The sequence below is a fragment of the Heloderma suspectum genome, chromosome 2 (genome assembly GCF_057233095.1).
Source record: "Heloderma suspectum isolate Gila_16-S chromosome 2, 16-S_ref, whole genome shotgun sequence".
Lineage (NCBI taxonomy): Eukaryota > Metazoa > Chordata > Lepidosauria > Squamata > Helodermatidae > Heloderma > Heloderma suspectum.
The window spans coordinates 2,304,470-2,320,032 of record NC_139459.1 but is presented as its reverse complement, the minus strand read 5'-3'; the positions used below and the strand labels follow the sequence as shown (position 1 = coordinate 2,320,032).

Sequence of the window (15,563 nt, the reverse complement as noted above, 5' to 3'; positions counted from 1 at the left end):
GGCTTTTTAAATGACTCAAAACTCTGAGGGAGAACAAAGAGACACAGGATAAAAGCTGAATGCTAGAAGCACAAAGGCAGACAAAGCAGGAGCAAAGAGGTTCAGGAAGTGTGGATGGAAAGAACACCAGGCAAGCAACAAAGACCAGAAGATGCAAAAAGGGGTAGCAGGAAGGGAAAGGACCAGTGTCTTTATTAGAAGGTCAAGGAGCTGGATCGGAGGACTGGCTGCTAGGAATACTAAGAGACCTTCCAGTACAGACAGCAGCAGATGGGAAAGTACAAGACCAAGAGTACAAGAAAAGACTTTCCCACCTCCAGAGCAAACTCACAGATCATCCTGACCCCAGAACTACTTACCTACAGCTTGTACCACTATACAGGCATTCATCTGATCCCTCAGCTACTTACCTGTGTTGCAGCATTGACATCCACTCTGGTCCTGCAACTACTTACCCAGTATGTGGGCATTCCTTCTGGTTCTACAGATACACAGCCCTATCAACCAGTATGCATTCATCCTGGCCCTGCAGCTACTTACCTCACTCCATGAGCCTTTTACTTGCTTCTGCATCTACTTACCAGTATTACTCTGGCTGCATTCTGCTTTATCCTGCAGCTACTTAGACCCTAAGAAAGGGTTCTGCTCCTGCAACTACTATTTGAATGATCCTGTGCTGTAACAAGGATTAATAAAGTCTAGAGCTGCTGTATTCATGTTGTCACATTATTCCTTCTGGTGGAAAACTGGGGAATTGACATGTCCCCACGATGCAAGGGGCACCCACGTGACAAAAAGTTGCTTTTCAAACAAAATCGAACCTGGAATTAACTAGCTATGACTTTTCTTATCAGGAATGTAAACCTTAGGATTATCTTACCAAAGCAGTTCACATGGGGCGAAGGGAAACCCACCAGGGACTCTGCAACATAGTTTTGCTTTTAGCTGGTCACCCATAAACAAAGCAAGATCTCACAATCAAAGTATTTCTGTGGAGAGTGGGAATTCCCAGAGAAAGGTTAGAAATTAATCTGACCAATCAAAAGCCTGAGATGACCTGCTCATGCATCCTCCAGGTGATTCCTGAACGTACCTATTTAACATAAGGCTGAGTCATGGGAGAGACATGGAGTAATGCAAATGTCTGGTATGCTGGGCTTACGACAGGTCACTGAAGATGTCAACTCAGTATGTACCAGCAGTGAAAAAGGCAAATGAACAATGTTAGGAATTCTTAGGAAAGGAACTGCAATATAAGTAAAGGGATTGAATATAAATCTAGGATTTATTTGTTTGTTTAATCAATTTATAAACTGCTTGACACAACTCAAAGCAGTTTCCAACATAAAAATTTAAAATGAAAAACAAATGCAGCTGCTTTTGAATTCTATGTACAGTTCTGGTCACCCCATCTAAAAGCGAGTACAGCACTGGGAAACGTGCAGAAAAGAGCAACCAAAATGGTCAAGAGGTTGAGCATTCACCCAACCAGGCCAGGCTAGAAACGTCTGGGGCTTCTAGTTTTATTTAAAAAGGCTACTAATGGGGGTGCTATGCGTGGCCTGGAGAAACTGGATAGAGAATTACAAAAGGAACAGAGAGAGGAGATTGAGAGAGTTTCCTTCCTCTCTCATAACACCAAAATGTGGTCACCCAAAGAAACTAGTTGGCAGTAGAGTCCAAACAAAAGAAACTTCTTCACACAGTAAATAAATTATGGAAATCACTTACACAAGATGTGTTGATGGCCACTAGCTTTGATGGCTTTATAAAAAAAGAGGTAGAACAAATTTGAGAAGAGAAGACTGAGGGGAGACGGGATAGCACTCTTCAAGTACTTGGAAGGTTGTCACAGAGAGGAAGGGCAGGACCTCTTCTCAATCATCCCAAAGTGCAGGACACGGAATCATGGGCTCAGGTGACAGGACGCCAGATTCCGGCTGAACATGAGGAAAAACTTCCTGACTGTTAGAGCAATACGACAATGGAACCAATTCCTGAGGGAGGCGGTGGGCTCTCCCACACTGGAGGCATTCAAGACGAGGCTGGACAGCCACCTGTCAGGGATGCTCTGACTTGGATTCCTGCACTGAGCAGGGGGTTGGACTCGACGGCCTTGTAGGCCCCTTCCAACCCTACTATCCTATGATTCTATGAAATTTTTAAAGGGCAGGTTGATTAACAACTGTCCGCCCCAATAACTAGCTGGAGGCCATATGCCATCAATAACAGCTGGGGGGGGGGGGGAGTAAACCGCTATTGCCTTCATGCACTACCTGTAGGGTACTGGGAGGCACCTGGTTGGCCACTGATGGACGCAGGATTCTGACGGGCCTTCAGCCTGAGCTGGGTGGGCTCTTTGCATATTGTTATGTGTTCAGGACGACGTAACTTCCCACGTTCTGTCAGCTTTACCCCAAAGGTCAATTTCAAAAGCTACTCTGATCTTTGGGCTCCACTGTGACGCAAGCTGTATGGTCTCCTTCATGGGTTACACCAGATGTTCACAAGGGCCTAATGAATCGAATCCCTGCTTCATGCCACCACTGCCTCATCCGTGCATGAGCAAGACACCGCAGCTCAGCCTGTTTAGCTCACTCTGCATGGGGAGCAGGTAGCATCATGTCTGAAATGGAGCAGTTTTATAAACTGCAGCACATGGCTCCACCCCCAGGACTGAGGGCCTCCCCACCTACCCTCAAATTAAGACAGTGCTGCTTTTGGATGAAAGAGAATTCTGCCTCAGCAGCATTTCATAACCTCAAGGCTGAATTATCACAACAAGCTCTTCATGCCCTTGAAGACTGCAGAATGCAACACTGCCCACCTCAGAACCCCTGCACCAGCCCCCTTCCCTTCTGGAGACGATTCAAGATGCAGCTGTTCAGCTACAAAGCTAAGAACCACTTCGCCCCATCCCATCTCTGGATCTCTCAGATCAACCAAGAACTTCCTCTTGACAACTATGCCCACGCAACATATTCAGAGAGCAAAGTGAAGCTTTGCCAAGTCCTTGCAAAATAGGAAGGACTTTAAGAACTCAGAAAGCAAATGTAAAATAGCCCATCAAAATCCAGTTAAGATGTTAAACTGGGAATTTGGTAAGCACTTACATTTATGCTAGGATTTCAGGGGCTGGTGGAGTACTCCGTTTTTGTTAGTTTCTTTAACATCCATTTTTAATGCACCGGTTTAAGTGGATTATTTCTGGGCCGCGGTGGCTTAGTGGTTAAGATGCTGAACTGCAGACTGGAAGGTCGGCAGGTCAGCAGTTCGAGACCCGAGTGCTGCGTGACGGAGTGAGCTCCCGTCTTCAGTCCCAGCTCCTGCCAACCTAGCAGTTCGAAAGCAAGAAATTGCAAGTAGATAAATAGGTACCGCCTCGGCAGGAAAGGTAACCGCATTCCGTGCACCTCGGTGTTCAGTCATGCCGGCCACATGACCACGGAAGCGTCTTTGGACAGCGCTGGCTCTTCGGCGTAGAAACGGGGATGAGCACCACACCCTAGAGTCGGACACGACTGGTTGGGGACACCTTTACCTTTAAGTGGATTTTTATGGGACTAGTTATATTTGTCTTTTTATTTATTATTAACCCATTCAATATGACTTTTGAATGTGGGTAAGGTTATTTATCTGCACAAACAAACAAGTCACAAAAATTACATAGGTGCAAAGTGCCCACCTGCTGAAGAGGCCCTTCCCGCAACAGAGCCAAAAGGTCTAGGTAGTGCTCCACTGCCTCACTTGCCCTGCAGGAGAAAGGACAAGTCAACAGGTGCCACAGGACACCTCATGGGCCTCTGATCTATGGAGAGTGGCCAGCTCTTTAGCCCCACCCAGCCCCTGGCTCTTTTCAGGTATGTTCAAGGGCTGGTAGGCAATTTCCTTCTACCAAAAGAGTGCCCTGTAAGTCATTTGAGACTCCTTAGAAGTTCTCTGCAGAGAAAATCAAGGCTAACCATCCACCCCAAACCCAACTGAGCAACAGGAAAGATGGCACTTACCTCCCTGTCTGGAGACACCTCTGTGCCAACACATATTTCACTTCCGTTGGACAGTTCTGGACAAAGAAAGCAGCTCGTTTTGGTGCACAGATGAGGAGCTCTGTTTGAATTAGGAAATGCGGGTTGACAGACTCCGTAGTCACCTGTACAGGACCATCTAAAGCCTGAGGCAGATATGTGGGAAAACAGGAACATGATGCAGTGAAACTCTGCTCCTTATCAGGCAGGACGGTATAATGCAGCCAAGCAGAGAGCTGCACGGACCAGCTCCTCCTGCTCTTTCATGAGGGGAGCTGGACCCTGGCCTCCTGGAGGGGATGGAGAAATCCAAAAATAATGACTGCTCCTCGCAGCCCAATAATGTGGACATATCCAGTGACACTGAACAAATCTCCCCAGCCAGCTTCCTCAGGTGTCCAGTAAAGAGGACCAGGAATTAAGCAAGAAGACGCACAGCCAGCTCTCCCCTCCCCCGCAGCCCGCCCGCCATCCAGAGAAGCCAGCCCAGCAGTGGAGCCTGTCGGCTTCATCACAGAGACAGCAAGGTGCTTAGACAGACCTGATAAAGCAACACCAGGACCTCCAGCTCAGCCTCCATGAGCCCCAGCTGGCGGTACAACAAGGCTGCTTGGTACAAGGCAGGGAGGAATGTGAAATCCACCTGGAGGGCTCGTTTCAGGTGCTGGATTGCCACTTGAGGCTTCCCCTGGAGTGAAGAGAATCATACGCAGCATGGAGCAGCCTGCCTGAGAAAAAACCATTGTGGAGGCCCAAAGGGGCATCCCTGTAGCCCAGTGTCTTGGTCTACCTTCTATATACAAAGATGCTTGATGTAACTCCAAGAATTTCCTCCTGTTCCCTGTCAACATGCAGCATACACTGGGTGTTGACTAAGCTGTTTCACTGATTCTTGATGAGAGGTTGGGGGTTAAGCCCAAGAAAAGATTTACTGTTGCTTATTAATACATTTTGATTTCTAAGCAAGAAAAATGATGTAGAAGGCAGGAAAACAATACGACTAATTTCCTATGGAGACAGACTGTGAGACAGAAATTTCTGTTGTCTCTATAAAATTATAAAAAGCATGCATGCGTGCTGTCAGAATGCGTAGCTATGAGAAAAGTCCATCTGGGTCTATTGAGTACTGGCTTCTAGGTCTTTTGTACTTAATAAAGCAAGCTGAGTCTTCCTGTCTGGTATTAGCAATACCTAAGAGAATCCAGGAGGAGAGTGTCATAGGCTGATGGGAAAGAGGGCTCAATCCACATACTGCTTCTGTTGTGGCACTTAGAATCCCTCCATCCCAGAGACTGGAACACTGGCCCTCCCATGCCCAAACTTGCTAATTTGTGGCATTAGTAACACCTTCTTTCTCCTTCCTCTCCTGCCCTCATATGCTATACTACCTCATGACCAACTGGTGCACACAACCAATATACCCGTACCATTTTCTGGTTGCAGCATCCCATTAAGGTGAAGATTTGGGCAAGGACCCGTTTAGAACATAGCCCAGTAGCAGCTGCCTGGAGGAGGGCAAGAGCAGCAGGGAGACTGCCAGCTTCCAGTTCCTGAAAACCTAGAACAGACAGGAAAGTCTCAAACTTGCTCCCACCCCACCCCAGCAGAACAGGGCGGAAAGAGTGAATCACAGAATAGTAGTAGTAGGGTTGGAAGGGGCCTACAAGGCCATCGAGTCCAACCCCTTGCTCAATGCAGGAATCTAAGTCAGAGCATCCCTGACAGATGGCTGTCCAGCCTTGTCTTGAATGCCTCCAGTGTGGGAGAGCCCACCACCTCCCTAGGTCATTGGTTACATTGTCTGGAAAGACTGTGGTGCTTTGAACCTCCTATCGTTAGGACCCTATGAGAGTAATTACCGGCCAACTCCGTTTCTCCAGATAGAGATCAGTCCAAGGTTTACTGGTTCCGATCTGTGGAGGAAGGTACTTCCTTCCCTGCCTCCCATTCCAAGGCCTGAGATCAGCCAAGAGTGACCTCTTCACAACAGCCACTTGGAGAAAGGTGATCTTGGCAGGTGCTTCCCATGATGGACCTCCCTTCTTTTGAAGATTTCCCACAGCCACAGCATCACCCAGAAGTAATGCAAGATCTTTCATTTGGCTGGTACTTGGCACCCATGTCAAGCACATAAGTGTTCTACACCATCTGTCATGGATGCTCTGACTTGGATTCCTGCACTGAGCAGGGGGTTGGACGCAATGGTCTTGTAGGCCCCTTCCAACCCTACTATTCTATGATTCTATGTTTTATTTTTTAAGGGTTTAAATTTGCCATTAAATTTATTTGAATATTACAAGAAATGTCTTAATGATAAGAGCTCTACAACAACGGAACCAATTATCAAGAGGGATGGTTGGCTCTCCCTCCCTCCCGCCCTCCCTCCAGCAGGGGGCTGGATTAGGTGACCTTCAGTGCCCTCTACAACTCTGTAATTCTGTTATCCAGCCTGAACTCATGAGACAGGGCGGAACGTGATTTTAAAAAGTGAATCCAACTTCCAAGTGAGCAAAGCAACTAGGAGTGCTGCAGTTTTGTTATAACCCAAGACCATCCCAGCTTTTTTTTCTCACAGGCAAAATAAGGCATCCCTCCTGCACTAAATCTGCCTTTGCTCACTCAACCTCTGCCTCATTTACGCTGCAGACAGATCCATTTTGCCTCCAAAATCTGTGAAAGGTTTACTGGAAGAAGGAGCAGTAGCTGCAAAGGAGAGGCTACAAAAGGGGAAGCTTACTGAAGCAGCAGGCACACTGAGAAAGGGCAATCCCAGCCCTACCTTGCAAGAAGGCAGCTGAAGTCCACAGAATATCTTTCAGGTCTTGGACATTCTGCACTGTAAGGGGATCCGATTCCCGGACATCATGTGGATGCCATGTCTGGAGCAGCAAGAGGAGCTCATTCTGACAGCCATGGCAAGGAGAAGGCCTCAGGCTCTGAGAAAGGCATAACAAATGATTCAGGGTCAAGAGCCCTGTAACATGGTAAAGACTAACCAGTTTCTTGTGCCGTTCCAGATCCCTCCCTACTGTTAAGGCTGACCAATGGGAGTGGGTCAGAAGGGAGGCTGGAAAGAGAAAACAATGCCTACCTCAAATTATAACCCGATAACCTGTCTTACCCCTTCATGGATCACTGCCTTGTTGTGGCGAAGGGGCTTGCGTAACTCAGTGAAGCCATAAGCTATGCCGTGCAGGGCCACCCAAGACGGAAAGGTCATGGCGGAGTGTTCTGACAAAAGGTGGTCCACTGGAGAAGGAAATGGCAACCCACTCCAGTATTCTTGCCAAGAAAACCCCATGGAACATATCACAAGGCTAAAAGAGATGATGCCGGAAGATGAGCCCCGCAGGTCGGAAGGTGTCCAATATACTACTGGGGAAGAGCAGAGGGAATTTCCAAGTAGCGCTAGAAAGAGTGAAGCGGCTGGGCCAAAGCCAAAAGGACACTCAGCTGTGGATGTGTCTGGCAGTGAAAACCAAGTCCGATGCTGTAAAGAACAATATTGTTTAGGAACATGGAATGTAAGATCAATGGATCAAGGTAAGCTGGAGGTGGTCAAACATGAGATGGCAAGATTGAATAGCGACATCTTGGAAATCAGCGAACTAAAATGGACAAGCATGGGCGAATGTAATTCAGGTGACCATCATATCTACTACTGTGGGCAAGAATCCCTTAGAAGAAATGGAGTAGCACTCATAGTCAACAAAAGGGTGGGAAAAGCAGTACTGGGGACAATCTCAAAAACGATAGAATGATCTCAGTACGAATCCAAGGCAAACCATTCAACATCACAGTAATTCAAGTCTATGCCCCAACCACTGAGGCTGAAGAAGCTGAGGTTGATGGGTTCTATGAAGACCTACAACACCTTCTAGAACTAACACCAAAAAAAGATGTCCTCTTCATCCTAGGGGATTGGAATGCTAAAGTAGGAAGTCAGGAAATCACCGGGATAACAGGCAAGCATGGCCTTGGTGTACAAAATGAAGCAGGACAAAGGCTAATCGAGTTTTACCAAGAGAACATGCTGATCATAGCAAACACTCTTTTCCAACAGCACAAGAGGCGACTCTACACATGGACATCACCAGATGGTCAATATCGAAATCAGACTGATTATGTACTTTGCAGCCAAAGATGAAGAAGCTCTACACAGTCAGTAAAAACAAGACCTGGAGCTGACTGTGGCTCAGATCATGAGCTTCTTGTTGCAAAATTTCAGCTTAAATTGAAGAACGTAGGGAAAACCACTAAACCACTCAGGTATGACCTCAATCATATCCCTTATGAATGTACAGTGGAGGTGAGGAATAGATTTCAGGGATTAGACCTGATAGACAGAGTGCCTGAGGAACTATGGACAGAGGTCTGTAACATTGTTCAGGAGGCAGCAACTCAATCCATCCCAAAGAAAAAGACATGCAAGAAAGCCAAGTGGCTGTCTGATCAGGCTTTACAAGTAGCTGAGGAAAGAAGGGAAGCGAAAAGCAAGGGAGAAAGGGGAAGATATATCCAACTGAATGCAGAGTTCCAGAGAATAGCAAGGAGAGACAAGAAGGCCTTCTTAAATGAACAATGCAAAGAAATCGAGGAAAACAACAGAGTGGGAAAGACTTAGAGATCTCTTCAAGAAAATCGGAGATCTCAAGGGAACGTTTTGTGCAAAGACGGGCATGATAAAGGACAAAGAAGGCAGGGACCTAACGGAAGCAGATGAGATTAAGAGGTGGAAAGAATACGCAGAAGAACTATACAGGAAAGATCTGAATGTCCCTGATAGCCATGATAGTGTGGTCACTGAACTTGAGCCGGACATCCTCGAGAGTGAAGTCAAGTGGGCCTTAGGAAGCATTAGTAACAACAAAGCTAGTGGAGATGACCGTATTCCAGCTGAGCTATTTAAGATCCTAAAAGATGATGCTGTTAAAGTGCTGCACTCAATATGCCAACAAATCTGGAACACTCAACAGTGGCCATAAGACTGGAAAAGGTCAGTTTACATCCCAATTCCAAAGAAGGGTAATGCCAAAGAGTGTTCAAACTACCGTACAATTGCACTCCTTTCACATGCCAGCAAGGTGATGCTCAAAATCCTACAAGCTAGGCTTCAGCAGCATGTGAACCGAGAACTACTGGAAGTACAAACTGGGTTTCAAAGAGGCAGAGGAACCAGAGATCAAATTGCCAACATTCGCTGGATCATGAAGAAAGCAAGAGAATTCCAGAAAAACGTCTGTTTCTGCTTCATTGACTATGCTAAAGCCTTTGATTGTGTGGATCACAACAAACTCTAGCAAATTCTTAAAGAGATGGGAGTACCAGACCACCTTACCTGTCTCCTGAGAAACCTGTACGAGGGTCAAGAAGCAACAGTAAGAACCAGACATGGAACAACCGACTGGTTCAAAACTGGGAAAGGAGTACGACAAGGCTGCATATTGTCGCCCTGCTTATTTAATTTATATGCAGAGTACATCACGAGAAACACCGGGTTGGATGAATCACAGGTCGGAATTAAGATTGCCGGGAGAATTATCAACAACCTCAGATACGCAGACGATACCACCCTAATGGCAGAAAGCGAAGAGGATCTAAAGAGCCTCTTGTTGAGGGTGAAAGTGGAGAGTGCAAAAGCTGGTTTGAAACTCAACATTAAAAAAACCAAGATCATGGCATCTGGCCCCATCACTTCCTGGCATATAGAAGGGGAAGAAATGGAAGCAGTGACAGATGTTATTTTCTTGGGCTCCAAGATCACCGCAGATGGTGACTGTAGCCATGAAATTAATAGACGCTTGCTCCTTGGGAGGAAAGCTATGGCAAACCTAGACAGCATAGTAAGAAGCAGAGGCATCACCTTGCCGACAAAGGTTCGTATAATCAAAGCTATGGTTTTCCCTGTGGCAACGTATGGCTGTGAGAGTTGGACTATAAGGAAGGCTGAGCGCCGAAGAATTGATGCTTTCGAACTGTGGTGCTGGAGAAGACTCTTATACGTCCCCTGGACTGCAAGGAGGTCAAATCAGTCCATCCTAAAGGAAATCAACCCTGAGTGCTCATTGGAAGGACAGATACTGAAGCTGAAGCTCAGATATTTTGGCCACCTAATGCAAAGAGAAAATTCCCTGGAAAAGACCCTGATGCTGGGAAAGACTGAAGGCAAAAGGAGAAGGGGATGGCAGAGGATGAGATGGCTAGATAGCATCACCGATGCAATGGATATGAACTTGAGCACACTCCGGGAGAGAGCGGAGGACAAGAAGGCCTTGCGTGCTATGGTCCATGGGGTCACGAAGAGTCGGACACGACTGAACGACTGAACAACAACAACCTGTCTTAACAGTGGAATAGCATAAACTGTTCCCCCCACCCCCTTTATATTCATGTGTTTTTCACATTTATAGCCCCTGGCCCTCAGGCTGCATACTGGGCTGTGAGGAAAACAGGGTCAAAGCATGGCTGATGCATATCAGGACTACTTTTCTCAGAAATCCTTGCAGAAACAGCATTTCTATGCTAAATCTTCCTGTGGAACAGCTTATTGCAGAGAGTAGTAATATTCCCAACGGTTTGCTGCAGTACTCCAAATCTTCTACCCATCAGCCAATGAGAAAATGGCAAGGTTTCATCTAGAAAGGAGGGGGTGAGCACTGCCTTAATAAGGATGCTACACAGCCCCAGTCTGCTGCCACCCTACCTTGGCACCACTCAGAAGCCGAAAGAGGCCTTCCACAGTTCCGAGGCGGTTTGCTGTCAGCCAAAGTGCCCCCTGCAGGGCAGCCAGTTGATGCAGAGGGGCCTTAAGTTCTTCCGGGGGCCCGTCCTGGAGCACCTTCTGCCAGTGATCCTCTGAGCTGAGTCCCTGGGCAGACACAGCACAAGCCTCCAGAACTAGCAGAGAGAGAGAGAGAGAGAGAGAGAGAGAGAGAGAGAGAGCGAGCACCTGCTTGGGCCTGATCATCTTCCAGTGTTGGGGGAGAGAAGTGCAGCCATAGCTAGTGCTACATCATATGGGTTGCAAAGAGAAAGATCCAGGTTCCATCTACAGCTAGAGACAGACCTGGAACCCAGAAGGAGAGCTCCCCCTCCAAGCTCTGTGTCTCAGCTCCTATGAAAACAGTGCAGGCAGTTCCACCTTTCTCCCCAAAGCCTGTGACATTGGTTCTACTGTCTGTCCTTTGGATAACCAAAGATGGTTCCCTTACCCCTACTGAGCCCGTGGTCTATTATTGTCAATAGCTTCTCGCCAGAGTTGCTGGACAGATGAATATCAAATAAGAGGGAATTGTAGAGGATGGTAAGCTCCAGTGGCAGAGCTGGAAGTGCAGCTGGAAGCCCTGCAATGATAGAGACGAGAGCAAGAGGGAGAACCCAGAACACATCTCAGAGCACAAAGAGCAGCCCGCTCATCCATGCAGCTCCCTCTGCATATCGGAACCCCAAGGTCAAGAGGGAGTATGTTGTCGGGGGTGGTGGGAGGCAGAGGCAATCCACAGAGTCCAAGCCAGGCAAACTCTCAGGTTCCAAAGGCAACAGTGAACACAAGGGAGGGTAGCAAGGGAGGATGTACACAAAAATAACAAAAAAGGCAAACCAATTTCTACCCTGTAAAGCACACTTTCTATGTTGCTGGCACATGCGCAATCATCTTGAGGACTGAGCTTGGCAGGAACAGGTCCCACCAGTTTGAAACAGAGCAACTGAGGGGCTTGTTTACCACCCCACCCCTGCAAACAACCTACCAGAAGCATGGGGGGGAGGGGCCAAACCAGGAAGAAATCAGCACTCACCACAGAGGCAGGGATCTTTGTTTCTTGAAAGTGGAGGGAAACGAGGCCTGCGGGCCTAATCCAGCCTGCAGAGCCTTCTTGGATTCAATGCCCCCATGGGGACACCATGTGGCGCATGAAGCAGGGGACTCAGCCAGGCTGAGTGCCTTTTTCCATGCTGAGAGAGGCACAGACCTCTGTACCTCTCTCAGCAGAGAAAAGCAAAATGGGTGGGGTGGACAGTGACATCAGCGGGCATGTATTCCAGTCCATGGAGCCCAGTGGGGGCAATTCAGCCCACCCACCCCCCAACATGTTCCCCAGCTCTTATCTAAATAAATACATTACATAGCACTAGACGCTTTCCAGGCAGGCATAAGGAACAGATTACCCTTAGAGAATTAAGATATGCTGTTAGTTTGGACACTGTTGAACAGCTTGGCCTATTAAGGGCAAAGCAGGGTATACCCAGTACAACCTCATTCTTACCCCAGAGGGTTCCTGGCTGGCTCTGGGTTATGAGAGCTCCCACCCTGCTATCCCAAACCTATATGCAACCCTAAGCTTCCACCCCACCTCATTGTTCAAGCTTCTGCCACTTTCTAATGCCTTTGCCCACTCGGACAACCATTTTTTTAAGAACAACTCATAACACAGTTCTTCCCATTTTACTCTCAGAACAAGTCTTGAGCTGGGATAAACACAGAATCCTGACAGCAAGCTCCTTAGCAGATAAAAAGATATTCTTCCACTGAAAATCAGACAAACCAATTCCAGTGCAGAAAGCCCCGCAGCCCAGCACTCCTACTTGTGTCAAGGTGACTCACAGGCCAGTTTTGCCCCTCCCAAGTAAGGCTTTCCTGAGCTACCTTGGATTTTCTGCAACAGCTTGGTGAAGTCGAGCCGGCACTGCTGTGCTATTTGCGTCAACGAGCAGCCTGGGCCTGGAGACCGGGTCGCCTGCCGGGAGAGCGTATGAGATAGCTCAAATGCCTCTTGTCGTGTCAACACCATCACCCCCACACAAGCAGAGAAGGTACAGTACGTGCAAACTGAGCAGCCACCTGTTACTCAGGTCTCTTTGGGGGGATTTGGGTAACAGAAGACTGTAGGTCAGGGGTAGACAACTTGTGGCCCTCCAGATGTTTTGGCCTACAACTCCCATGAGACCTAGCCAATATAATCAATGATGAAGGATGATGGGAGTCGTAGGCCAAAACATCTTGAGGGCAATAAGTTGTCCACCCTTTCTATAGGAGCTATGGAAAAGAATAAGGAAAAGCGTTCATCAAGAGGAAGTCTAGCTCACGGCTTGGTTTGTGAGGCAAGCCTGTCTTTCTTGAGGGCATACATCTGCCTGCATTTTGGTATGGGAGGAAGACAGAAGACAGAAACGCTGATAAAATGGAACGCTGGAACTAAGAAAATTGACCAATATGGAAGGAGATACAAAGTGTAGCTAGCATTCCCTATATCCAACTGCTCTGACTGACCTTCATGGACCTCACATGGACCTTGGTGCCCCAACAGAACTTGGGAGCACGCCCGTCCCCTAAAACAATGGAAAACTGACTCTGCAGGTTTCTGCCCCCCAACATGTCATTCACCAGTCCAGAACCAAATTTCTAGATGGCAACTGGGGAGAAGAAAAGGCCAATCAGAAAGCAGGAAAATTGGGGGGTTCAGTGGATCAAAAAGTAACTGCATCTCAGTACCAGAACTTTGCTGAGCTCTTCTTTTCTTGCTTAATTTTACTTTTTGCTCAGCTTGAATTTCATAGATCATTGCTTCTTCTGGAGACTTTTGGATCTCTGTTCACCTTTTTGCCTTTTCTTTAAGAAAGGATTCTTACTTTGCTCAGTCCCTCCTTCAAATTTGGAAGCTGCTCCTGGCCATCTTTTCTGAGCCAGCTTTTTGGACCAGATGACTCATGAACAAAAGCTTCAAATGGATTCAGCTTTTGTAAAGATTATTTTATTTTCATTTGTTCCCTTGTGAAGCTCAGTCAGTAATTTACTTTTTAAAGTTATTTTCCCAATTTCCGCCTGGATCATCTTCCTCATCTGAGCCTGCCTGCATCTCTCTCCTCTGCTTGGGAGAAGTAGCTAGAAGTGGTTCTTCCTCAGTCTTTAGGCCAAACAGCTTTTCAGGTAGGAATGCAGCTTTATTGGTAACTGTTTGATTACTATGATTATTATTTTAGTTATTTTAGTATAAATATCTTTATATCAGTATTGTACTGTCTAACACCTTAGATTAAGTTTTCTATTGTTTCTTTGTATTTACATTTCCCAGAGTCAATCATTTCATGTACCTACTTGCTCATTTATAGCAGGAGTGGGCAACTTGTGGCTTTCCTGATGTTTTGGCCTACAACTCCCCTCAGCCCTGGTCAGCACAATGTTTGTACAGCCAGACATCTGGAGGGCCACAAGTCGCCCACCCCGGTTTACAGACTGCTCTCGCGGCTCATCGCAAACTCTGAACGTTTCCGTCGCGTTCACTGAACCATCTTCCACGTTTACTTCCCGCCTCTGGCCCTGCCTGGTCACCACCGCCCGCTCCCCGGACCAGGCGCAGCAGAGCGAAGACCGGAAGCGGCCTCGCCCGGGGCCCTCGGAGGGCTGGGCCGGGCGCGATGGAAGCGAGGGCCCGCTGCTGCCTGGGGACGAGGGGAGCTGCAGGCCAGCCCCTCGGGGCAGCCCCGGCTGGCTGGGGCGCCGGAGCACCGCAGGGGCGCCGGGCTCCCGCCGAGAGCCCCGGCTGGCCGCCGTGAAGGGCGCCGCCGCAGACCTCCCCCACAGCCGAGGCCGGAGCCGGGCTCCGAGCGCCCTGCGCGCGGGTGCGCCCCGCCCCCGCCGCCCCCCGCCGCCGGTACCCTCCGCCAGCGCCGCGCCAACCCGTCGTTCTCCTCCCGCCAAAGGCTCAGGCAGCTCTCGGCGGCGGCCATGTCGCCCTCTCCGCCAGCCCGGAAACAAGGCCGCCCGCAGCCAGGGAAACCAGCCGGGCCGCGCGCTTTGATTGGCCGCGCCTCAGCGCGCTCGCGGCTCCCATTGGGCGAGGTGAGTTGCCATGACTACCGCGGGCAGGGGCAACGCCGAGCCTGGCGCCCGGGAAGGCGCGGCTGCGGCTGCGGCAGGGCGCGCGCTCTCTCCCGCCGCCGCTTCGCCCGCTGAGGGGAGCCCCGCCGCCGCCCACGCGCGGGGGGCTGCCGGCGGCGGCGAGCTCCGAGGCCGGGAGGGGCCGCGGCGCGCGCGCAGGGACGTGGCCGGCGCCCGAGCGCGCAGGCCCCGCCCCGCCCGCCAGGCCCTCGCATCAGCCCTCGGGGGCGCCCCTCGGCCAGCGGCGGCGCCCGCCGGCGCAGGCAGCCCCTCCGCGCTCAGGGCGCCGCGGGTCTCGCCGGAGCCGCCCTGCTCAGCGGCAGGGCCGGGCCGGGCCGGGAGGCGGCGCCCGGGCTCGGCGTCTCTTCTCGCGGCGCCTTCCGCACGCGGCCCGCCGCCCTCCAGCTCCCATCCCCGCCGTCCGGGACGGGGCTCGTAGCCTCCGGATGGCGCCCGGCGGGGGGCGGCCGGGGAGGCGCCTGACGACCCCTCGTCCTCCAGGGGGGCGAGCGCCGGGGGAAGGCGCCGCTGCGCAGTTGCAGCGGACGGCAGCAGCCGCTCGGGGAGCTGCCCCGGGGAAGGAAGCGCCCCGCGTCGCGCGGCAGCCCGCGCTGCCCGGCCCCGCCCCAGCCTCCCGCGCAGCGCGCACGCGCGCTCCGTTC

The 15,563-nt window shown here is 49.8% G+C and overlaps 1 protein-coding gene and 1 long non-coding RNA gene across 4 annotated transcripts in view; one reads left to right on the top strand and one right to left on the bottom strand.

Moving 5' to 3' along the window:
• The window catches only part of FANCG (FA complementation group G), a 33,168-nt gene extending 18,376 nt beyond the window's left edge, over positions 1 to 14,792 (bottom strand). For 2 of the 3 annotated variants that reach the window (XM_084832736.1, XM_084832738.1), the window contains exons 1-9: positions 14,679 to 14,792; positions 12,670 to 12,760; positions 11,237 to 11,368; positions 10,729 to 10,922; positions 6,805 to 6,961; positions 5,453 to 5,583; positions 4,567 to 4,713; positions 4,008 to 4,171; positions 3,686 to 3,752 (exon numbers count right to left, since the gene is read on the bottom strand). In XM_084832736.1, the coding sequence (XP_084688862.1) occupies positions 3,686 to 3,752; positions 4,008 to 4,171; positions 4,567 to 4,713; positions 5,453 to 5,583; positions 6,805 to 6,961; positions 10,729 to 10,922; positions 11,237 to 11,368; positions 12,670 to 12,760; positions 14,679 to 14,750 (1,155 nt within the window). In that variant the 5' untranslated portion in view covers positions 14,751 to 14,792. The remainder of the gene's footprint in view (positions 1 to 3,685; positions 3,753 to 4,007; positions 4,172 to 4,566; positions 4,714 to 5,452; positions 5,584 to 6,804; positions 6,962 to 10,728; positions 10,923 to 11,236; positions 11,369 to 12,669; positions 12,761 to 14,678) is intronic. The other variant, XM_084832737.1, reaches the window with a different exon arrangement.
• The window catches only part of LOC146351847 (uncharacterized), a 1,244,848-nt gene that overhangs the window by 429,091 nt on the left and 800,194 nt on the right, over positions 1 to 15,563 (top strand). The window lies entirely within an intron of this gene.